Source organism: Aptenodytes patagonicus, chromosome 5 (genome assembly GCF_965638725.1).
Source record: "Aptenodytes patagonicus chromosome 5, bAptPat1.pri.cur, whole genome shotgun sequence".
Lineage (NCBI taxonomy): Eukaryota > Metazoa > Chordata > Aves > Sphenisciformes > Spheniscidae > Aptenodytes > Aptenodytes patagonicus.
Window position 1 is genome coordinate 62,656,005 of NC_134953.1, and position 22,417 is coordinate 62,678,421.

General features: G+C 52.9%; 4 protein-coding genes across 6 annotated transcripts; 3 read left to right on the forward strand and 1 right to left on the reverse strand.

Annotated features, from left to right (window-relative positions):
• Positions 1-1,206: 1,206 nt before the first annotated feature.
• Positions 1,207-6,027, reverse strand: CIMAP2 (ciliary microtubule associated protein 2). The gene is given in 12 exon segments (XM_076338045.1): positions 1,207-1,309; positions 2,405-2,535; positions 3,127-3,159; positions 3,914-4,043; positions 4,214-4,372; positions 4,617-4,624; positions 4,700-4,840; positions 4,936-5,073; positions 5,268-5,306; positions 5,308-5,385; positions 5,500-5,604; positions 5,989-6,027. Coding segments are annotated over 12 exon segments (1,104 nt in total).
• Positions 6,028-6,335: 308 nt separating this feature from the next.
• TTC22 (tetratricopeptide repeat domain 22) lies at positions 6,336-10,616 on the forward strand. The gene is given in 8 exon segments (XM_076338046.1): positions 6,336-6,385; positions 6,589-6,700; positions 7,304-7,307; positions 7,362-7,480; positions 8,035-8,192; positions 9,370-9,532; positions 10,023-10,075; positions 10,077-10,616. Coding segments are annotated over 8 exon segments (1,101 nt in total). The 3' UTR covers positions 10,519-10,616.
• Positions 10,617-11,727: 1,111 nt separating this feature from the next.
• On the forward strand, positions 11,728-13,129 carry PARS2 (prolyl-tRNA synthetase 2, mitochondrial). The gene has a single exon (XM_076340145.1). It carries the CDS (start codon positions 11,728-11,730, stop codon positions 13,126-13,128), a length of 1,401 nt encoding a protein of 466 aa, XP_076196260.1. The 3' UTR covers position 13,129.
• Positions 13,130-13,139: 10 nt separating this feature from the next.
• TTC4 (tetratricopeptide repeat domain 4) lies at positions 13,140-22,340 on the forward strand. Of its 3 annotated transcripts, none has more exons than XM_076340148.1 (10): positions 13,140-13,166; positions 14,646-14,763; positions 14,884-15,045; positions 15,732-15,809; positions 16,607-16,731; positions 17,027-17,113; positions 18,002-18,216; positions 19,420-19,501; positions 20,609-20,691; positions 21,649-22,340. In XM_076340148.1, exons 2-10 carry the CDS (start codon positions 14,664-14,666, stop codon positions 21,746-21,748), a joined length of 1,032 nt encoding a protein of 343 aa, XP_076196263.1. In that variant the 5' UTR covers positions 13,140-13,166; positions 14,646-14,663; the 3' UTR covers positions 21,749-22,340. The 3 variants fall into 3 exon arrangements, with proteins under 3 accessions (XP_076196263.1, XP_076196262.1, XP_076196261.1); XM_076340147.1 differs by lacking the exon at positions 13,140-13,166 and adding an exon at positions 13,189-13,764; XM_076340146.1 differs by lacking the exon at positions 13,140-13,166 and adding an exon at positions 14,455-14,532.
• Positions 22,341-22,417: the final 77 nt, after the last annotated feature.

The window sequence follows — 22,417 nt, forward strand, 5'->3', positions numbered from 1 at the left end:
CCACTCCCTTGGTCACAGCGAGTGCATCCTCTTCCAATGCTTTCTTCCCAGAGAGAAGCTGCTGGGCTTTCTCCTGAAATCCAGGCTGCCAAATGCCTCCACCCCACTGAAACCACAGTTAAAGTGCCAAAGCCCTGCGTTCCTTTAATCACAGCCTTTGTCGGCCCTGACTTACGCTGCATTTCACAATCCTCTCTTGTTACCCCAGCAGTATTTAGCCTACGCTCACCCACATCATTGCTCAGGCATCTCCCTTCAGAGACCTCCTTCCTCCTTTGCTTGCCTCTCTAGAATGATAATCAGTATTTCCTTAAATCACTGCAGTTCTACCTGTGTTCAATTATCTCTCCCACCAAAGGATAATTGCAGATTAATTAGCATACTTAATCAGCCACAACTAACATGTAATTACACCTAGATTTAATTATTCCAGTCTGGTCTAAACACTAGTATGAGACTTCATAAAGGTTAACTCTAAGTGAACCAGCGTACTCCCACTACGTTTTTATGGCCATCCTTTGTTATCACCAACACAGCTCGCTCTTCATTTCACTTTCTCCGTTGCCTCTAGGTTTTAATATCCTACAAAATTTGGAACGATGACACTAAATTCCCCCTAATTCCCTCCAGCTGCTTATAAACATTTGCATTGTTAATTCAAGTGAAGCTGTATGTTACAGCTTGTGGTGAAGATCCTTGCACACAGCTACTTTAAAGACAGCACGGGACAGGTACGTAGGCAGGTGCCGAAGGCCTGACTACTCTAACTGCTTTGCCGTAGCACTGCTCTCCCAGACCCAGCTCTCCGTTCAGCTGTCCTGGTGGACCTGGGGGTATTCAGCTGCGGTAACGCCACCATGCCCGTAACAGGTACGTGCGACTTCTTTCAGTAGTGCTGTTTGAAAGGAAATGTTTAATGCTGAATGAGCTGTGCGTGCCAGCAGACCTTCCTTCGGAGGATGTGCAGTATCTGGCATCCTCTTTGCAAGTGTGTCACTTTTATAAAGTCCAAGGTGGAAATAATGCATTACTCGACAAAAAAGTTAGACTGCTGGTTGTCTAAGCGTGTTTTATTACCACAGAACAAGACTTGAGTTGTTTCCTATCTCTTGACTTGCGTGCCAGCACGCTGTATTTTCATCTACCCCATCTCATCCGCTGGCGTGTCTGCCATTTACGCACTGATTTGGGCTTCCCAGCACCATCTTATGTTTGGAAAACAGCAGTGATTTCTTCAGAGGTATCTGGACAACGTGGAGCAGAAATCAAATCACTCCAGTTGTTTTTAGCAACAGGCTTGAGCCGCTCGCTGTGGAAATAGGATGCAATTCAGGGGGCTCAAATTATTGGCTGGATTAATCTCATTAGTCTTAATGAGCATGGAGGTCAACAGCTCTTAAAAGCCTGGCTATTCCCTAGAAAGCACAGCTGTAGCTTGAAAAGTGATCTTGGAGCTAGTGCTATTTGATCAGAGAGGTGCATTTGAATTCCAAGTCCTGCTCACTGTTCAGATTTCTTTTTTATTCCTACTGGAAGTACAAAATTAACGAAGCTGGGCAATATTGAAAGCTAGATTTCATTATGCTTTCTCCATCGTAGGATAGCTGACTTCTGGCTGCCCCGCTGAAAGCTGCCGAGTTATATTCAGCCAAGACCAATTTCTAACTACTCTGGAGATCAAGACTGACCTTTGCAGAGCTGTCAGCCCGTAGTGCCGCCGCAGCAGTTTGCTAATCTTGGCCACAAGCAAAGGTGAGAGCGGAGGGCTATCCTGAGGTCTCTCATTAGTATAGTTCCTAACTGCTTCGCAGGGTTTTCACGCTAGCGATTTCAAAGCCCTCTGCAGTGAAAGTGAGCCTTGTTATCTTCCTTCCTCAGATGGAAGGCACCAAGGCACAGCCTGAGAAGACGATTTTTGTTTCGGGCTGTTGAGCGGTCCAGTGCTGGCACTGGGAATGAGTCCAGACAGGCTGATTATCTATCCACCTCCCAGTTCCTTCCCAGGCTGTCTCCTCTAATTTGATGGAAACTATTTGCCTACACCTCCACTGCAGGCAAATTGCATTTCACAAGATACAACCGCCTTGGCATCTGTGAAGTACCTTGAGAGCCAGTAGTGCTTTAACCCTCCCACTACCCCTATGCAGTGGGGAAGCACGGTCTTCTTGCTTTCCTGGGAGGGGAGAGGTGCAGCAATACCAACCTCCCTGTCCACAGAGGGAACCTGCGGTGGGGCTGGCGAGTGTTTCTCAGTCCCAATCCAGTGCTTTAACTACACGATCATCCCATCTCACATCAGTTGTAGTGTCAGTAACATGCACTCAGTCTCCCCAGAGCTGCTCAAGATGATTTTCCTGTAAGCCAGTGTGAAACCACTTACAGCCCCCTCGTCTGTCAGACTTACAGCAGGTCGGCATCCCGCTTCAAGTTGCTCAGGTACTGCTGCACATCACGCTGGTACGGGGACTGGTATCTCATCTTCTGAGGGTATTTTTCATGCTCGGTGATGTTGTAGCGACCAACACCTAGAGGGTTCTGGAAGGAGAGGGTCTCGTGCTTCCCCATCGAGAGGCAGCGTGGAGGATGTGAGTGGGGCAAAACCAGGTAGTGCCTTCATGTGGCCAGGCCTTCAGTTGCAAAAAATACAACAATATGTGGCATATCTTAACCAAACCGAGCCTATATTGCAGGGGAGGGAGGAGAAGACACACTAATCGGTGTTAGCCTGGCCAGTCCCCTTCACGAGTAGTTCTTCCCATCACAGCGGTCCACAAAGAAGTCTATTAGCTCTGCAGGCTCAAGCAAGCTCACCAGTCACCTACTGCTAGCTGTAGTGAAGGGCTGCCGTGTCACAACCTCCCCACTGAAATGTCATCTGTTGAGTTCCCCAGCAATTATGAAGATGTCTTCATCCTTGACCTCTTTTAAGTTGCCTGTTCCCCACCCAGCTGGATGAAGGAGAAGCCACATGGAAGCCTGCTCCTCATCCCTAGCTAAGGTGGACTATTTCAGATTAAAGCTTTCCCTGTCTGCTTTGAGCCCTTCAGGCTTTGTTCTGGTTCTCCGTGGGGAAGCTGCCAAGATGAATACAGCTCCAGGAATGGGTACTAAGGGAAGGGCTCCCACCTGCACTGGCTCTGCGACGTGCTGCTGATGCTGCTAGAGGAAAAACTGGCTTTCAAGCAGCAGAATATGACTTTCTGGGAGGATACAAGTAGCTCCTAGCTCCTAAAAGGACTCAGACCCAGCTGCCCTCATCCGTGAAGTGCATCTGCTTGCTTGCAGCTGATGCAGAGCAAAACTAATGGGAAGGGTTGTCTGAGCATCCCTTGAAAAGGGCAAAGGCCTGAGGATGCAGGCAGAGATAACATGGTTGCTGCTGAGCTCCTGCCCCTCTGCTCAGCACCAGGCAAGCTCACCTGCCTACGGCAGCGCGTGCTCAGTGGTGGGTGCTCAGCGTGCTGCTGTATGCAGGGGGCACCTTTCCCTCGACCTGGCAGGATGTTGGGCCGTGGGCCTTTATTCACCATTTATTCTTTAGCAACCTGTTCTGGGCAAGAACAACAGCACCTAGAGAGGGACTCATCTCCTTTCTAAAGGATGGGTATCTGGCCAAGTCGCCCAGGTTTCCTTGATAATCAATGGGGAGAGAAAAGCACCTCCTGAGGTCAGTCTGCCCTTCTATCGCAGACAGCCACCTGATGTGGGACTTCTGCTGGGGTGCGGCTCCATTCAGAGGGCACACCTAACGTTTAGCTGGCTGAAGCTGGTGAGGAGTGCCCACCCTTACTGTGGCTCAGAAGAGTTTTGTCCCCTGCCAGGGATGTGGTAATGGATTGGGGATGGTCATGGAGGAAACTCAGAGCCTGACCGTTCCTGTGACACTCTCTCACTGCCTGGTCCATTCACTCACCTCGTTCCCAGTAAAGAGGCAGTAGGACTTTCTGTTGAATCTCTTGGCAGATGACTAGAATGGGGGTTGGCTGGAGTACGTTGATCTCTCAACGGGCTTTGGGTTGTAGAAGCCCAGTCCCACCACATACTGGGCAGAAGGAAACCTGTTGCACATCAGTTTGCTCATAAAAAGAGCTGCACAACATCGGAGAGCCGTTCATCCCCCCAGGGCCTGATGCATCCCCACCCCAGGCACCCGCTGCACCACCGGGGATGCTGGTGACACCGGCCGGTGCCAATGTCCATGCTCCCGCTGCCCGCCTCCCTTGGGCACTGGCTGAGCGTGGCCCAGAAGATCCTCTCCATGGGGCAGCCCGGGTTCCTCGGTAGAGTGCTGAAGCAGCCTTTCTTCTTCTTGTCCTTCAATGTCAGCTCATCCAGGAAACCCTTAACAGTGCCAGTGCTCAGCTCGGTGCCTCTCCTCTGCCAGGACAAGGGAGCGGCGCGAGAGGCTCCGCTGCCGGTGGTCTCTTGGGCCACCCCATCCATCCCGTGCCATGAGACCTCAGCCCTGCCGCTGCTCAGGGGCACCAGCCTGCTCTCCTGCATGGTGCTTGCAGCCCGCTCGCTCCCCAAATGCTGCTGAGTGGGTGTATTTTTCCAGGATCTAAGGGAAGTCAAAGAGCAAAATCCAAGCGGGACAGATGCTGGCGTAAGGCAGCTCTCCATCCTTATAGCAATGTGTTGGCAATGCCACAGCTCGCTGATAAATCCTGTCCAGGTGTGGGGCCCCAGGGCAACGCACCTCCAAGGCGTGATGGCCACCACCAGTGGGCTTCAACCTGTCCCCCAAGAAGAGCTGGCAGGGTCCAGGGCCGCCCGCCCACCGCAGCCCCTCGTCGATGCTGCTCTGCAGGTGGTAGGTGCCAGGTCCCAGGCCGCTGCCCTGCAGGCACGGGGGGAAAGGCAGCAGGGGCTGCGCTCAGCGGGGGGATGGGGCCACCCCACCAGCATGTCCTCAGGGGAAGGGGCAGGACTCGCCACGGCTGCCAGCAGGGCACACTTTGCCATCCTGCTGTCCATCAGCTCTCGCGTGCTGGCAGAGCGCTTGTCCCTCTCCTCCAGGCGGGCGTAGGGGTTCCCCCGGGGGCCGTACATGCCAGGGCCAGGGAAGCAGTACTGCGGGAGAGGTGGGGTGGCCGTGGGCAGCCTCAGCAAGGGGGACAGTCCCCAGCCCAGCAGGAGGAGATGGTGCCCACGGTAGCTCCTAACCCTTGCAAAGGGCTTGTTCTCTGGAGGCATCAGCCCGGACCCAAGTCCCACAGCCGGCAGGCACCATTCCCCAGCATCTCCCATGTCGGGGTGTGACCTACCCTGTGGGCGTTTCTGAACCACTGCTCCCTCGTGTCACAGAACCCCCCAGAGGCTGGAGGGCCGTGTCTCCTGCAGAAAGTCCCTGATGTTGTACATTCCCGGGCCCAGCCTTTCCTGCTGCGGGAGGAGAGTGGGGAAGGCGAGGATGGGCCTGGGCAGCGCTGCCTGCGCTGCCTGAACTGCTCGCCCCTAGCAAATGTGCTCGGAAGGCGGATGAAACCCAGCTTTTACCTGGCGTTTGCACCTCTTCGTTATCTCCTTGAACTGGAAATGGGGCAGCTGACTAAGCTGGGAGCCCTTCTCTGCTCTGGCCCAGCCAGAGGCTGATGCTTTCCCCTGCAACACAGAGCCAGAGCACTGCCGTCAGCAGTGCCAGGACTGGAGCACAAGGCTGAGCTCATGCTCAGCCGGCCGTGGCTCCGCAGCCAGGTGAAGAGGGGCGATTAGGGGAGATGGACATGGGGATCTGCTGCTCCATGTCCCAATCCTCCGTCCTCTGTGTTTGCTGAGCACCAGGAAGGTGCCTGCAAGCGCTGGCATGAGCAGCCCACATCCCACACTTCCACCCTGGGGTGCTCGGTCCCGGACCGTCATGTGAAAGAAGTCCCCATGCAAGAAGCTGCTTCCCAGCGGGCACAGACAATCTGGGAGATGAGGAGAGCTACACCAGTAAGTCCAGCTCTCCCCACGCATCCAGGCAAGCCTGGCCGGTGGCCTCACCTGGCTGCGCATGTCCCTGGGGAGTGCCTGCAGCCCCATGCTGGCAGGTCTAGTCCCCAAGGTCTGCGGGGATGGTGGCAGCCCTTGCCGTGGCAGCCGTCACCATGGCACCCAGCATCCCGGTTCCCCAGGGAATGTCCCCTCCCGGGAGCAGACAGGGCTGGCAGACAGCAGGGTGGAGGCAGGGATCCTCATAATGGAGGCTCCCAGCCTGGCTAAAGCAACATATTCAGGGCTTGATCCAACTGTTTACCAGGCTTTCATAGGGACAAATTATCTCTAAGCTGCTAAGAAAATACATTCTTAAAGCAAAAACCCAACCTGCCAATCCCACTTTGGGCAACAAAATGATACTCTTGGTGCTTGTGTCCTCTGTGGTGCTGTATTTGCTGCACATGTGAGCATGGGTGGGTCTGGGCAAGGTGATCCGCATCCATGATCTTCGCAGGGGAGGCTCACCAGCCCCCTTAATGCCTGTTGCATTTTGGACAAGAGCAAGCCAGGCGTGGGGAAGTCGGTTCCCTGGTGCTGGGCTGCTGTTTGGTGCAGAAAGCGGGGTTGGCTGCCCGGTCCCAGCCATGCCGCCCGCTCCCATTGCAGGCTGGATGGGATCCTGCTAAGCCAGGGCAGCGAGGAGCTGAAGAGGCCGCCCGCCTCCAACAGGACCCTGGCACTGCTCCGACAAGCCATCAAGTCCTCCAACGCTACAGAGGTAGGAGAAACAGATTATTTCACCAGGAGGGGGACTCCAAGCCCATCTGTGTAAAACCCACCTCTGGTCCTTACGCACGCGTAACTCATGGTGTAATGCATCCAGCACTGATGGATGTTGTATGTACATACATCCAAGGTAGCCCTGAACCTCCGATGATGATATGCATTCTTCTGATTGATTTAATTACTGTATTTTTATCAGTGTTGTTTATTTTCAAAAGTGTTGTCTGCTTGGGAGGAGCTGTCTGAAAGCACCCGAGGGTTGCCCGGGAGCACCTGCACCTTGGGTAGCTGCCAGGGTGGAGGGGATGTGTGGTAATTTTACATCCCCCAGTAACTTCCCGAAGGGCAAATCTAAGACAAGCCCTGCAACTACTGCTTCACTAGGCATAAAAACGTTGTCCTGCGGTCATGCAGTTACAGTAACATCACTGGAGGGATGAAAGTACTCGGGAAAATTAGTCAGCCAGGTGCGTGAGCCAGCGCTGTGGGCTCACGGACCCTACAAGCTGTGTAAGAGCATGTCCAGGGTCGGCCGGGATGTGCCACGTCTCTGTGCTGAGACCCCAAGCCCAAACTGCAAATCCTCTGCAGGATGGAGAGAGGTTCGGCCGCTGAATGACTTGGCCTCTCACCTGCCCTGACTTCTCTTCCCCTAGCCCTGGCCTGGTGCTACCTGGGGCTGCTGCTGGAAAAGAACGAAAGGTTTTCCACCACCCCGACGGGGATCCCAGACTGTGGCTTCTCCGAGACTGACCCCCTCGATTGCTTTGGCAAGGTGCTATAGCCAGCACTGCTGCACCAGGGACTGATTCGAGGCAGCTGCCATCGCCTGCTTGGTCCTTCATTCATCTTACCCCATTCCTCAGCATTTTTCCTCCTGGAAATCCCCCAGGTCAAAGAGGGGAGGCCCCAGACGGCAGCCGAGACCCTCGGTCCCGCCATGTGCATGGCACACCCCTCTCAGGCCGCGCGTTTGGCCCCGAAGGCATAAATCAGCTCGCGGCAAAGCAGCAGGCGAGCGGTTTGGTGAAAGGCTGCAGGGACAACAGTACCTTTATTAGCTTCCCCCAGCACAGCTGGAAAAAATAAGGAGGACAGACAGGCTTTCAGACATATAACCCCTGAGCTTAGCCCCGCATTCAGTCCTGTCTGCTGATTTAATAACAGCTATCAGCTTTCCCTGCAGGCCGCGTCTCTTGTATAGCCTTAAACCCTCCCAGTTAAAACACTGCTCCGGCGAATCAATCCAAGATGGTTTTGTCCCTTTGATCAGCACAGCAGGCAATAAGTCACCGATGGAAACGTGTTTCACTTCTGTGGCTCAAACAGGCGATAGAAACGGTGAAAGACAATCCTCCCATCCTGAACCGCCTGGCAAATATCTTCCACTTCCTGGGCAAGCAGGAGATGGCCAAAGGGATATGCAATATGGCACTGGATGTCCCGCGGGACCCGCAGCTCCACTGGCAGGCGTACTGCACCTGGGCACAGGTAAGCCCTCATCGGGGCCAGCACAGTATGCTGGGTGTCCGAAGCATGGACAGGTCCCCTTACCACAGGGACCCGTCCTGCTCCTCCAGCCTCCAAGACAACCACGGCGCTTCTCTCAGACAGCGTTTGCATTGCTTGTTTTAATTGTGGTGAGAAACACGCAGGGAGAAGTAATTGCCTGACAAAACCAGCGAAGGCTGGTCTGGGAGTGAAGTTGCTACCTGGCAGCCAGGAAACCTGGGCCAGATCCTGGCTCTGGCACTGAGCTGCTGAGGGACTTCCCCGGGTCCCTCTGGGCAACGTTTCACAGGGTGCAGAGTCACCTCGCAGAACTGGCTTGACTATTTAATGACTTTAATGCTCCCAAATCACTCAGGAGCATCAAAAATGTGCTCCTTAATCCCTTGATTTTGCCCATTTGCAGCCCCCTGTAAACAGGAGTGCACATTTGTGAGTATTTCCCATTACAGAAGAATCATGAAGATTTCTTCAAACCCCATTTTTAAATAAAATAAGGACTCATTCTTACTTCCTTATATTTAAACAGGATTATTTAACTCCTCATAAAATGAGGCTCAGTGAAGTGAAATCTCCTCCTCTAGTGGAGTACTTTAATATGTGCTTACAACTGCTCTTCAGAGATGTTTAACTCCCTTTGAGCTAGAGGCAGGAGGCTGAAAAGTGCAGCGTGGAGGTGGTCACTGGGTGCCGGGTGGTGTCTGTCTGCCAGGTTTGACTGGAGAAAGCTGAAATGATGTAAGAAAAAATGCTTTTGATTTCTCAGCCCTTCTTCAGGCGCACTCCTACGGCCAAGTGGTTCAACCTCTGAACACACTAGGCCACGCTGCCCCCATACCTGAGCCTGGAACGGGGAACGGATGGGCTAGCTGCTTTCAAGGACCCCAGGATCACCAAGAACCAAATTTACAGTCAACAGGTCAACAGGATGAGCAGCATCTCAGGGGCTTGCACCACCTTTCCTGGTACTGCTAACCATGGGGTCACACTTTGGACACTGAGGTGCTGGTGCTGGGCAAGCTGGCCTGTCTCTCTGGTGTAGCCTGGCACGGCCGAGGAGCTGATCCGATGCATGCTAGTGGTTTGTACTCACATCATTTCATCATCCATCTTGCAACTGGGCACCAAGCCAAGCTGATGAGTTTCCTCTGGTCTCCAAATCCACATGAAGATGTATCCGCAAGATCTGGAACGTGCAAAGATGGGACAGGGTCCAGTGCCTGACAGAAGGAAGCTCACGCATGCTGAAAATGACCTCGAAAGGGTCCTCAAGGTTTGTCCGTGCCTGAGGACAAACCTGGACAGGGGCCAGGTGAGCATGGGCACATCATACCCCTGAGATCCCGGGGAGCTCCTTGCAGTGTCCCCAGGTTTTCATTAACTCTCAGCCCTCAAGTTAGACCACAAAGACTGAGGGGCCTGGCCCTTGGCTGCCTTTCCATCCTGTTGGGCTCGGTTCCAGTTAGGTGCGAGGGAGATGGTGAGGTACAGGAGGGCTGAAGGCAGAAACAGGGAACAGAGGGATTGCTACGGTTAACGTCAGCCTTAGCTGGGAGGGAATTCTGAGAGCTTACGGGAGTGAAGAGCCACCTGGAGCCAAGCAGTGGGAGACATTAGACACAAGGATGGGAGCAGGACTGCAGTCCTGTGTGTACACTATGGACATGGTGCTGCGAGCAGGTCAGCCACACTCTTATTGCTCCTCTCCCCAGAGCCCGATGGGGAATGTCATCCTCGGAGGCAGCCATTGGTCTCTCTTTTCTCCTGACAGACCCATTTTGTCCTGCCACCCCTCTACTATTTTTGACTATCATATGAGCATGGACGCCGTGCGAGAACTGTTCCTGGTGGATGAAGCTCCCGGACAAAGCCATGGAATTTGACCTGGGCGATACCATACCCGAACTGCAGCTCTTCAGGGGCAAATGCCTGTGGCTTAAAAGCCAGGAAACACTCGCCATCGAGCGCTTCAAGCAGGCCGTCGAACTGGACGACGTGGGTTCCACTGAGAGCTTGTGGTGCCTCCCGGAGCCACTGCTTCTGCTCTTTGGCCAGAAGAAGCTGAAGACGGAAATGCCGATGCAGGAGATGGAGCGGTAGGTTAAGAAAGCCAAGGAGAAATTCGCACGGCAGCACCTGCAGCAGGAGCTGAGGGCAGTCTGCTGCAACCGCACGCTGGAGGTGACCCAGCTCTCCAAAGCCGTGATCGCCCGGGGGAGGATGGCGCTGGTGAAGCTGCTGTTTGAGGCAATGAAGGTCGATTCTTCCAAGGGCAGGGTGAACGAGCAGCCACTCCCCCTATGAGTCGTCAGGGTGGCAGCAGGTTCTGCACAGTGGCTGTCTCTCTCATGAGCTGTCAGGACCTTCTCAGTTTTCTAAAACCTTGTTGATTAAAAAAGCAATAGACAAATCCGTTGTGGTGTTAGCCCTGTCGTTGCTCCGCCGTCCCTGGCCCCGGTGGCCGTCCACCGCCATCCCCTGCCCGTGGACGGCCGCCCGCTGAAGTCCCTCCGAACCTCCAGCTCCCGTCCTGGGCAGGCAGCTGAGAGCCCGGGGTGTCCCCCCCGTCAGCCACGTCCCCAGCCCCAGGATGGCAGAGCTATGAGGCGAGGGGTTCCTGCTCCCGCCCTTGCTGCGGGGGCCGTCGGCTTTCCGTGACACCCGAGCTGGTGGCGTCACTCCCCGCCCCGGAGCAGCCCGCCTCAGCTCCTCTGCCCCGCCCGAGGACGCCCACCTGCCTTCACACAATCCAGCCACGGGAGCGCAGCACAACCGCGCCGGGCGGACTCGGCACAGGGACCCCCCGGGGCCGCCCCGCGGCGGACCCCCTGCGGCGGGCCGCGCTGCCCGCCCGGCAGGTGGCGCCCGGCGCCCCGCCGCCGCCGTGCCGGCGGAACCATAGAGTCCCGGCCTCCTCCGCCCGCCGGCGGGGCTCCGCCCCGCTAACTTCCGCCTTCCGGCCGGCGGCATCCCCCACGTGACGGGGGCTGCGGTTCCCATTGGTGGTGTCGGTGGGGCGGGGCGCGCGGTGGTCCCTGCGGGCTGCGCGCGGCACGGGCGGGCGGGCGCGCGCCCGCGCCCACGTAAGGTGTGCAGGCGCGTGTGCAGGCGCGTGTGCGGGCAGGGGTGCGCTAGTGCGCGCGTATCTGCACGCAGGTGGGGGGCACGTGTGTCCGCGGGTGTGCTTGCGCACGCGTGCGTAGGCGTGCAGGTGTGCTGCTGCCGCGTTCACGTAGCGGCGCGTGTGTGCCCCGGGGGGGCGTGCAGGCGCGTGCAGCCAGCTGCGCGTGCAGGCGCGTTCTCGTGCGCCCGTCCCTGTAGGTGTCGGGGCGGCCGCGCGCAGCCGCGTGGGGCGGCGTGCCCCGGCGCCCCCTCGGCGCGGTGCGCCGGCAGCGCCGCTGCCCGGGGGTGGGCGGGGGAGGCCCCCGCCTGGCGGTCAGCGCTCGCCCCCCCTTCTGCCGCCGCTCCCCCCCCACCCCCCCGCAGGCCCCGGGCCCCCTCCCCGGCCCCGCCATGGAGGGCTTGCTGAGAAGATGGAGGCTGCCGGCGCCGGGCGCGCGGCGGCACGGCTGCGGGCCCCGGCGCGGCGCCCCGGGCGGGGCGAAGCGGCCGCTGCTCTCGCAGCTTTTCCAGCCCCTCAACCTGCAGGGGGGCGGCGAGGCGGGGTGGGACGGGGAGCCCACCTGCCGGAGCCAGAAGCTGATGCTGCAGGGGGGGCTCATCCACCCCTCCAGCCCCGGCTGCTACTACTACATGCCGCCCGCCGTCCGCGCCATGGAGAAGCTCATCAAGGTGACGGACGAGGAGATGCGGGCCGTGGGGGGGCAGAAGCTGAACATGCCCAGCCTGAGCTCGGCGGAGCTGTGGCGCGCCAGCGGCCGCTGGGACCGGATGGGGCCGGAGCTCTTCCGGCTGGCGGACCGGCACGGCAGGGGCTACTGCCTGGGCCCCACGCACGAGGAGGCGGTGACCGAGCTGGTGGCCGCTCAGAGCAACCTGTCCTACAAGCAGCTCCCGCTGCGCCTCTACCAGGTAACCAGGAAATTTCGGGATGAGCCCAAGCCCCGCTTCGGCTTGCTGCGCAGCCGGGAGTTTTACATGAAGGACATGTACACCTTCGACGCCTCCGAAGAGGCGGCTCGGCAGACATACGACCTGGTGTGCGACGCCTACTGCAGCCTCTTCGACCGCCTGGGCCTTCCCTTCATCAAAGTGCGGGCGGCCACGGGCAGCATCGGCGGCACCGTGTCCCACGAGTTCCAGCTCCCGGCAGGTGTCGGCGAGGACAGGCTGGTGGTGTGCCCCGACGGACATTTTGCAGCCAACGTGGAAACACTAAATGGGGAGCAAACATCTTGCCCCACGTGCGGAGAAAAACTCACCCAGACCAGAGGGATCGAAGTGGGGCACACGTTTTATCTGGGCACCAAGTACTCCTCCGTCTCCAACGCCGTCTTCTACTCCCCCGAGAACAAACCCCAGCTGGCAGAAATGGGTTGCTACGGCCTCGGCATCACTCGCATCCTGGCGGCCTCCATCGAAGTGCTCTCTACGGAGGACAGCATCCGTTGGCCGAGCCTCATCGCGCCCTACCAGCTCTGCTTCATTCCCCCCAAGAGAGGCAGTAAGGAGGAGGAGGAGGGAGCTGCGCTGCTGGAGCGGGTGTACGATGACCTCGCCGAAGCGCTGCCCCACCTCGCCGGCGACTCGGTGCTGGATGACAGGACGCAGCTGACCATCGGCAAAAGGCTAAAGGACGCCAACAAGCTGGGCTATCCCTACGTGGTCATAGCCGGGAAGAGGGTTTGCGAGGACCCCCCTGTCTTCGAGGTCTGGCATCAGAACACCGGCCAGGTTTTGTTCCTCACCAAGGAAGGTGTCATTGAGTTGCTGAGTAAAGTGCAAGTCCCTTAAACTCCCCGTCTCTGAATCTCTCATCTTTGCTGCACTAGGTTTGTCTGAACAGCTCCAGTTCCTTTTCAAGGACAGTGCAGGTTGTCAGCGATGGCTCTGGGTGAGCAGAGCCGAATCCAGCTCACATCAGAGCCGGCCAGGGTGTCTTGCAACCATGCTGGGGGCGAGCTGGGGTCAGCCCATGTTCCCCTGTGGCGTCAGGGGCATTTCTCCCTCTGGCTACAGGTCCTTGCGAGCTGCTTTTACCGGCGCGTGTAGCCTCCTGCAGCCGTGGGAGCACTGGCAGGGTCAGCCCCTCGCTGCCCGGCCACAGCAGACAAGCTCGCGACAGCCTCTGTCAAGTGCATGCAACAGCTGAGGCTGCAGGAGTCGGGACGGGAGGGCTTTCCCTCGCCCTTTTCAGGTGCTGAGTTCTCAGCATGAGGGATTTTAAGAGGGAGAGATAGGAAGGCGCCTTTCTTCCATTTGCATCTTCTCTTTGGAGACACCCAGGTTCTGTGAAGGTGGAGGCTAATCTTAATTAAAGCAAAATGGTGAACTCTAGAGCCTTGTTCACCTTGAAAATGCCATAGCTCTGCAAATCTGCAGGAATTAAGGTGAAGAACGGTGTTGGGCATCCACATCCCAGTCCTGCAGGTCAGTCCAGCTGGTGAGACGCCTGGATCTGCTGGGCTTGGGTGATGACGGTGTGGTTTTGGGGATGCAGCCTCAGGGTGGTAGAAAATCTTTGCAAAAAAATTAGCAAGGAAACATGAAATTTGGGGACGTGCAAAGCCTGGGGGTAAAATTGTCCAGGCCATGTTGTTGCTTATGGGCTGTAAGTAACCCTGTCCCGCAGGGTGGTGACATCCGGCTTGTATATGCCCGCTGCAGCGTGGGGCTTGCCGTGCCAGGCCCGGGGCGCTTGTGAGGAACAGCTTGCTGCCATCCCAGCGGCACTGACTGGTGCCATCGCCCCGTGAGCCTTAGTGTGACTTTGCCATCCTGCCCCGGACAGGGAGCTCTTTGGAGGGAGTCGCCTTGCCCCATGCCGCGGCTCCTGGGTCTGAGATGTAGAGATCACGAGCAACAGCTGTGGGCCTTTGTGGTAGACCCACGCTCTCCATGTGCTTCCGGACCTGAGGAGGTCACCTAGTCCTTCTTCTCCCTGTCCCGGGCAGGATCAGCTCCACCTGCCATCCCCACGGGAGATGCCACCTAAACCTGCTGCTGAAAGCAGGCCGGAGGGCGCTGGGGCCGGGCCTGAGGCGGAGGGGGCCGGGCCTGAGGCGCTGGGCCGGGCCTGAGGCGCGGGGGGCGGTCGGAAGAAGCGGGGCGGTCGGGAGCAGCAGCATGGCGGAGGACGGGTCGGGTGGTGGCGCGGCGCGGTACCGGGGCGCTCTTCACCCCGACACATGGGAGCAGGTGAGGCGGCGGGGCCGGGCCGGGCCGGGCCGAGCCGAGCCGAGCCGAGCCGAGCCGAGCCGAGCCGAGCCGAGCCGAGCCCGAGCTGAGCGACGGTGTGTGTCCGCCCGCAGGAGCTGGAGGCCATCCCCATGTTCATGAAGCGGTGCCCGGCCGAGATCGACGCGGCGCGGCAGCCCGATCTGGCCTGTCTGCAGTCCCTCCTCTTCGACGAGGAGCAGGGCCCCGCAGGTGGGCAGGCGGGGCTGGGGGGGGGGGAGGTCTGCCGGTCTGCCCCTCCGGCCCCGGCCGGGGGAGAGGGCTTGGGGCGCCCCCGCTCAGGCCCTGTCCCCCCCCTTCCTTCCGCTGTAGAGCTGGCCGGGATGTACAAAAACGAAGGGAACGAGTACTTCAGGGAGAGGGACTACGGGAGAGCTGTCATCGCCTACACCGAGGGGCTGAAAAAGAAATGCGAGGACCCAGAGCTGGGCGCCGTGCTGCACACAAACCGAGGGGCCGCGCAGTTTTACCTGGGTAATGAGGTGTGCGCCATCCTGCCTCAGACAGGGCTGGGAAGGGGGCTCTGCCGTCCAGAGTTCCTTTTCCTCCCCGTTTCGGGTCTCCTTTTTGTTTACTTTTTTTGTGATACAGCATACTAAATGGCTTATTCATGAGAAAAAGACACCTTGAACCCTGAAGACCTGGCTCGCTAGAGCGCGGCTGCGTGCAGGGTTTGTGCTTTGTTCGTTGCAGCTATTACCAGCTGCTCAAGCCTTGGCTCCAGGAGAGGGCAAAGCCAGTGGGTTTTGATGCTGAACAGATTCACGGGTGATTGGAACTACAGGCGGATGCCCTGGCCTTCAAAACCTGTTGAAGCAACACATTCTATCACTCCTTCCTGGCCGTGTCCTCCTCAAGCTACCACCCATCCTACCAACAGCATCCGTGCAGCAGGGAAGGTGTTCTTGGCCTTTTAATGCTGTTGTGTGTTGCAGTTGGGAAATGGTTTGCTCACAGTCATGTTACTTACCTCTCACCCGTCTGATGGATTCCTATCCTTTACTTCTTGCTCTTAGTTTGCTCTTTTTTCCTCCACTCGCCTCGCAGTGATTGTAGAAACAGTGAATTACAGTCTCTGCATAAGCTATTTTGTCACCTTGGGATCTGCTTGGATTTTAAATATAAATGAAAGGTTCTGAGCAGTGTTGCTTGCTTTATAGGTAACTACCGTTCTGCTCTCAGTGATGCCATCCAAGCAAAAAAGTTAAAGCCCACCCATCTCAAAGCAATCATAAGAGGTAAGAGTTAAAGCATGTGTTACTGCAGGAGCGCAAGGAACATCATTTCAAAACAGCTTTGAATATGTTAGTTTTACTGGTTACGCTGTTACTGTTAACAAGCCCTGGAATGGACTGTTATTAGATGTTGCTTTTGTTCACCGTGTGTTTCTGTGTGTTAAATAACTGTTTATAAACCTTAAATTACTGTGAATGTGCATCATACTTTGTTTCCAGACAGCATTCATTTCAGAAAAGGAAAGCAGTTACTGTACCAGATCTCTTCTCTTGTTTTGCTCTTACTCTTTCTCCCAGAAACAGAGCTCTACATTTTGGGTTGGATTTTCAATCAAAACACTGTGGTTTTGCTCTTCAGCTTCCACATCTGTCAAAGAGGCATGGGACCTGTTTCTACAGAACATAGCATAACTTTTGCTGCTTTCCACAGTACTCGTTTTTTGGGGTGGTTTTTTCAGCATTTCTCACTCCATGGAAATCACCACTTTATTTTTCCTTATGAGACAAATACCGAAATGTTAATTATAATGATAAAATTTTGCTTGTAACAACCACTTCTAGCATCATTCTGCTGATTTCTGTGAGCAAATGATACAAGAACTGCTGAAATATTTTAGATTTTCTTCTCAGCTGACCTGCTGGAAGTCTACGAGTGAACGTGACCCCGCAAGACAATAGCGTGTGCTGCTGTATATGCCTCTTGAAAGCACTAGGACTAATGCTGTCTTTATAACCACCACTTTGTGTAGTAGTTGTATACTGACTTCAATACTAGAAACTTAAAATCTTAATCCTTCCAGGAGCTCTCTGTCACATGGAGCTAAAGAATTTCTCTGAAGCAATAGCATGGTGTGAGGAGGGCTTGCGAATAGATTCAAAAGAGAAAAAGCTTGTGGAAATGAGAGCTAAAGCTGACAAATTAAAGGTAAATATTAAGGCAGTCTAGCATCTACAATGCTTGTTGCCTGCTTTGTGTCAAGAAGCACTTTGGGATCTTTGGTTGAAGAGTGCTCCATACAAGTTTCTATGTAGTATAATATCCCCAAACAGAATGGAGTGGTGGTTCCGCGTAGTGTGTGTTGTTGAGGTGTGTGGGGGAAAGAGCTGGAGGAGACCCTTCTGGAGATCTGAACCGATTTCTCCACTCATTGGCAGGGTAGAGCAGTGATGGGCACTGACTTGCTGTGTGTGATCATGGTGCAACCTTTTCTTACATGTAGCGAGCTGAGGAGCGGGATGCAAGGAAAGCAAAAGTGATGGAGAAGAAAGAGCAGTGTCAAAAGGAAATTTTGCTTGCAGCAATAAAGGTGGGTCGGTGAGGGGGCTTGGTTTTGTGTGGTTTGTTTTGTTGTTTGTTGGGTTTTTTTTAAGAGCTCTCTTGTTTGTCTCCAAGAGGTTCTCATACACAGGCTTTTGAGGGCTAGAGCCAAAAAACTGAGTTAAAACCATGATTCTCCTTATCTGCGTGGCTCTAGCTCCAGCTCCCAGGTTTCCATATTTCAGGTAACAACTAATGCAAAATACAAACCCAGTGTTAGGAGATGGAGTGAGCATCCAAGAGAGTGCTCTGGCTGCTGGGCTGCAGCATCGCACTGGCCCAATGAACATTGCTTCCTTTGCTGCCAATGAGCATTACTTCAGTGGAAGGATAGAAGACAACCATCCAGTAGGGTGGAGGAGAGAATCAATCCTGGATCCTCTCCTTCCTCGGCAAATGTTTGGGCTACATTAAAATATTTTGGGCTATTACGTAAATCCGATCTCCTCTTCTGCAGTTGTCTTTCCAAAGACAAGAGTGAGCTTTCTTCAGTTTTCTGAAAGAGTGGATGTTCTCGGGAGCTGGTGCATGTAGTTACACCCTGAAGTTACTCCTGCTAGGTCCCAAAGAACAGGATCCCTTTCCCCGTGTTTTCTCAGGCTCTTCTCTTGGTATGCGGGCCTCTCTGGATTCCTACCTCTCCTCCTCCATTTTATGAGGAGTCTGGGTGTCTGGCTGAGGTTCTGGATTCTACTGGGAAGACGAGTCATCTGAGTCTGATACTGTAGGAAGGCCTTTGATGGCATGTTTAAGAGCTGACTCAATAAGAATGACACAATTTGTCCTTTTACCGACTGCTAATTTTTTTCTCTTATTCTCCCCACCATACCTGTTTGTTTTTTGGTTGGTTTATTTTTTTTTCCTTCCTCCCCTCCAGGAAAGAAATATCAAGCTGGTTTTTGAGCCTTCGAATGAAGAAGAGGAAATATCAGATGGCCTGGCTGAGATATCCTTAGATGGGTTCCACTCTGACAATGCCATGGGGGCAAAGGTGCACTTAGACGCTGATGGCAACCTGAAGTGGCCTGTCCTCTTTCTGTACCCTGAGCACGAGCAAACAGACTTCATTGCAGCTTTTCATGAGAACTCCAGGTAAATGCACTGTCAGCAGCATTCTTGCGTAAAGGAGATGTCTGAGTACATGAGAACAGGCAGCAAGTGAAACACTGCCATGCTAATGAAGTAGTTCCAGATTTCTAATCTCATAGCTGACCCTGCTTTTGAGCAGGAGGTTGCACTAGATGACCTCCTGAGGTCCTTTCCAACCTGAATTATTCTATGATTTACGAATGCCGCTTTAAAATAGGAGGGCCAAGATCCTGACATCACATAAATTTACAGCACAGAGAAACACGTCGTATTTAGCCAGTGTGATTAAAGGGGCTTGCAGTGCAAGCTTAGACCAGTGGCCAGTAATACCAGTGACCCGTCCGCATGCATGGATTTTTAGAGGTTCATTAAGGTGCTATTTTGAAGCCCTCCAAATGTGGGGCCTCGGAAAGAGGATTAAACTTAAAAATTATAAAAGGCTTCCAAAAGGGACCTCTCATAAGCACCAGTGGCCTCATAGTTTTCCTTAGGGCTTACAGCAGGCCTGACTGAAGTGCTGCAGACCTTTCAGACTATAAGCAAGTGACTGGCAAGGTGGGAATTCTACTTTCCTTGATGTTAACTTCAGTTTCTGATCTTGCAATGTTAAACAAACTTGGAATTTGTAACTTTTTATTTGTGGGGAGATATGTATTCCTCAGATCTACTAATAAGTTTAGGACTTAAAATTACAGTGCAAGCAGATTAGTAAAGTTGTGCTTCTCATACGGTAGTGTTCACTACGGCTTTTCATGACCAAAGGAAGTGAAAATGGGTTCTTAGAACAAATTGGCCACCAGCACTCCTGAAGTACCAAAATAAACAAGACTCTGACACACAAGCATATTCTGAGCACTCTGATCTGGTGAAGCGTGGTGCCAGTGGGACCATTTAGAAGGAAAATCAATTTTAGACAAAATGCAGGGTGTTTATTTTGACATCTTTTTCAGTGTGAAAATGCAAAGTTAAAAATAATTTGCTGTTGCACTGCTCAAGTTTGAAACCAGTAGCGTGAGTTACAACAGGGCCTTGGTCTCATTGGGAAAGCAATGAGTTTGAAGGGAAGAAACTATTAGTGATCTAAACTTACCTTCAAGTCTACTGTCTAATTTGCTAATGTATTTTTACCATCATTCAAGTGCAACTGTGCAAATTATTGACGCTGAACTCTTCATCTAAGCTAACCAAGTGTATTTTGGCTTTTAGGTTTATTGATCATTTAATGGTGATGTTTGCTGAGTTACCTCCTTGGGATTTAGAAAGAAAATACCTTCCCGGCAGTCTCGAGGTGAGAAGTTTGACTTTCCTTCTGTTTCAGGGTTGTTGTGTTGTGGGGATTTTTTTCTGGAGTGAGACTGAGCAGCTTTGAGTGTATGAAGGGAATGGCATCGTTACATGTTTACCATACACAGATGTGAAATAAGGATTTGGAGATCTACGTTTGTTTATTAACTCAAACATTTTCCAGATGTGCTGACATGGACACAGAATTCATTAATGAAAATGCAAGTTCTTTTGTCTTCCATTTGCGTTGTATTTGATAGAAGGGAATCTAAGAAATATCTATAAATACCATCTTTGTAACGATAATTAAGATTTAGACCATCAAGCTGGTAGGCTGCCAGTTTTTTACCTGCATTGTTGTGAAGTTGCTCAATACAAATAAGAAAATTAAAAAAAAAAAAAAGAGGTTATTTTCAGATCTAACTGGTGGTGCTTAAACACTTAATCCCATCAAGACAATATATGTCTATTAAGACTTTAGCACATGTGGGATGCGAGTTGGTTGTGGCTACGGCAGGTTTGGAGAATTTTTCAGAAATTGTACATAGAAGGATACAGATGTTTGTTTTTCATTTTCCACTTCAGTGTCACATGTGCCAGGCAACAGCGCAGCCCTTAGTGCAGCGAGCAGACAGGTCCAAAAGGACAGTGGCTGTGTACTTTACCAGGCTAAAAACCGGGATTATAGCTCTGTGTGTATGTACAGTCTAAGGCACAGTTGCTGGATTCGAATCTCTTAAATCTGCTCTGTTTTGTTCAAATATCTTTAAACCTACTCAGTTTAGCTCATACCATTGCTGCATACCATACCTGTTAAAAAGCAGCCCGTAGATTTGGATTGCTTCTCTGGAAAGCACAGGAACAGCCAGTGTATTTTACTTTTCTGCTGCCCCTGCCATAAGAAGCTAAGCTGGTTTATACAGGGAAGACTTGGAATTTACACAAAACAGTTTCTGCATTGCTGAAGTTAGCATCTGACACAGTCGGTTCAAGGTACAGAAGTTTAATAAACCTCTAGTCGAGATACGGTGTGCTGTTACTGGACCTCAACAGCTTAGTAGTTTGCTTTCATGTATCTTAAGTATTTAATAACCCTCCCAAATTATTTCAGCTCTATTTTGAAGATGAAGAAAGAGCAGAAATGTACAAGCTGAACCCAGATCACACGTTGCTACAAGTGCTGCAGCACCAAAGGTGAGGCTGTACCTGTTCATGTCCAGAGAGAGCACGAAGGCAAAAAGTATGAGTTTTGGGCTTTAAGTGCAGTTTGTTCTCTGATTTAATCATCCTAATTCTTGGCATCTCTAAGTGGGGAAGGTGTAAAGCAGTAGGACTGCGTGGATTTTGTCCCTGGCTTTAGCGACTTACTTTTTTTTTTTTTTCCTCCCCCCAAAAAATTTAATGACTCTTTCCAGGACTGGATGGAGTTGGGAAGGGGAGTTGGGCTACACACAAGCAGCAGTACAAAAGGGCTGTTTCAGATTCCATCTACACAGTGCTACTTTAACAAAAAAAAAAAAAAAAAAGCAGCAGCATATAAAGAGAGCATGTTGAAGGTTAACAATGCTCTCACTGTTAATAATGCTGCGTGAGCAGCCCCCAACACAGCATGCAGCACAGTTTTACTCTGAAACTGACTTTAAAGTGTTAGGCAGTTATTTAGAGGGAAGAATTTGCTGTTTGTGAAGCCAAAAAGTTATTGTAAAGCCTGTGCTATTAACTTGCACCATCTTGTAGCTAGCTGGAGAAAGCCTGCCGCACAGCGCTAGCGGCTTGGTCTGTCACAGTGGGAGCAGAGCTCTAGGTCCACTGCTGCGGGCTGTGTCTGAACTGTCACTCCATAAAACTCAGCAGCGTGCACAAGGCCTCAGATTTCGGGCTGTAAGGGCAGTTGCAAAAGAAACCTCCTTCCAGAGGGAGAATAACAGCTGTCTTAATTAGAAGTAGCTGTTGGGAGAAGAGTTGATTCATAAAACACTCCTCCTCAGATGTGTGTGTAGCCCTGGCTACGAAAGGCTCTGCTAATCAGCAAAAAAGCTTGTCATTGGCCTTGGGGAGGTCAGTCTTTATTGAGCTGGGCGGAAGTCACTCACTTTGCATGACACTTGGCCAGCTGCAAGGAAGCCAAAGGACTCCTTTTAATCTTTGCAGGTATTTTGTAAAGGCTGGGACTCCAACAGTTTTGGCATTTGTAAAACGTTCTCCTTTCTCTAAGAAGTACTTCTCTGGCAAGAAGGTGCATCGACTATAACGAGCAAGAATGAAACAAGAGGAACCCTGTGCAAGAGGCTGCTGTTTGTTACCCCAGCTACAGACTGCAGACTTCTGCTTGAACAAAAATACCTTGCACACTTCAGGGGAGAAATAATCTTGGCACACAGGGAAACTTCCAGGAAAGCAGCATAGGAGAATGAAGGGCTTACGAGAGGGGATTATTTGTTTAAAAAGAAATCCAGCTGGCTTGCAGAAGGTCGCCTCTATGATAGGCTGCATGTGGTTTTGAAATAAACCTGAAGCAGTGCCAAACACTGGCTGCAGTTGAAGCAACAGCAGCTGGGAATGTACTTACTTACCTGTGGAAAATCACTGATTTCCTTGGAGGTGGGCTGTAGTTGCTGGGGTTTAACAGCAGTGGGCTGGGGAGATACCTGCCTGTTGCAGCAGGACGGATGCAGTCAGATTCCTGCCTGGGATTAAGCAGCTGCTGTTTTTTCACCGCTTGGCTCTGCTGCTGGCCAGGGTAAAGCAGAGCTTTTTGTTCAGAGCAGTGTGTTTTACTGACCCTTCTGCTACCTTACTGATTGTCCTATATAACCTAGAAATAAACATGTCTATTTTAAGTAGACTGACTTCTGCCTAATAAATGAGACAATAATTTTTCTCACCTCATGAAATACTACAAGAGAATGACAAACAGTAA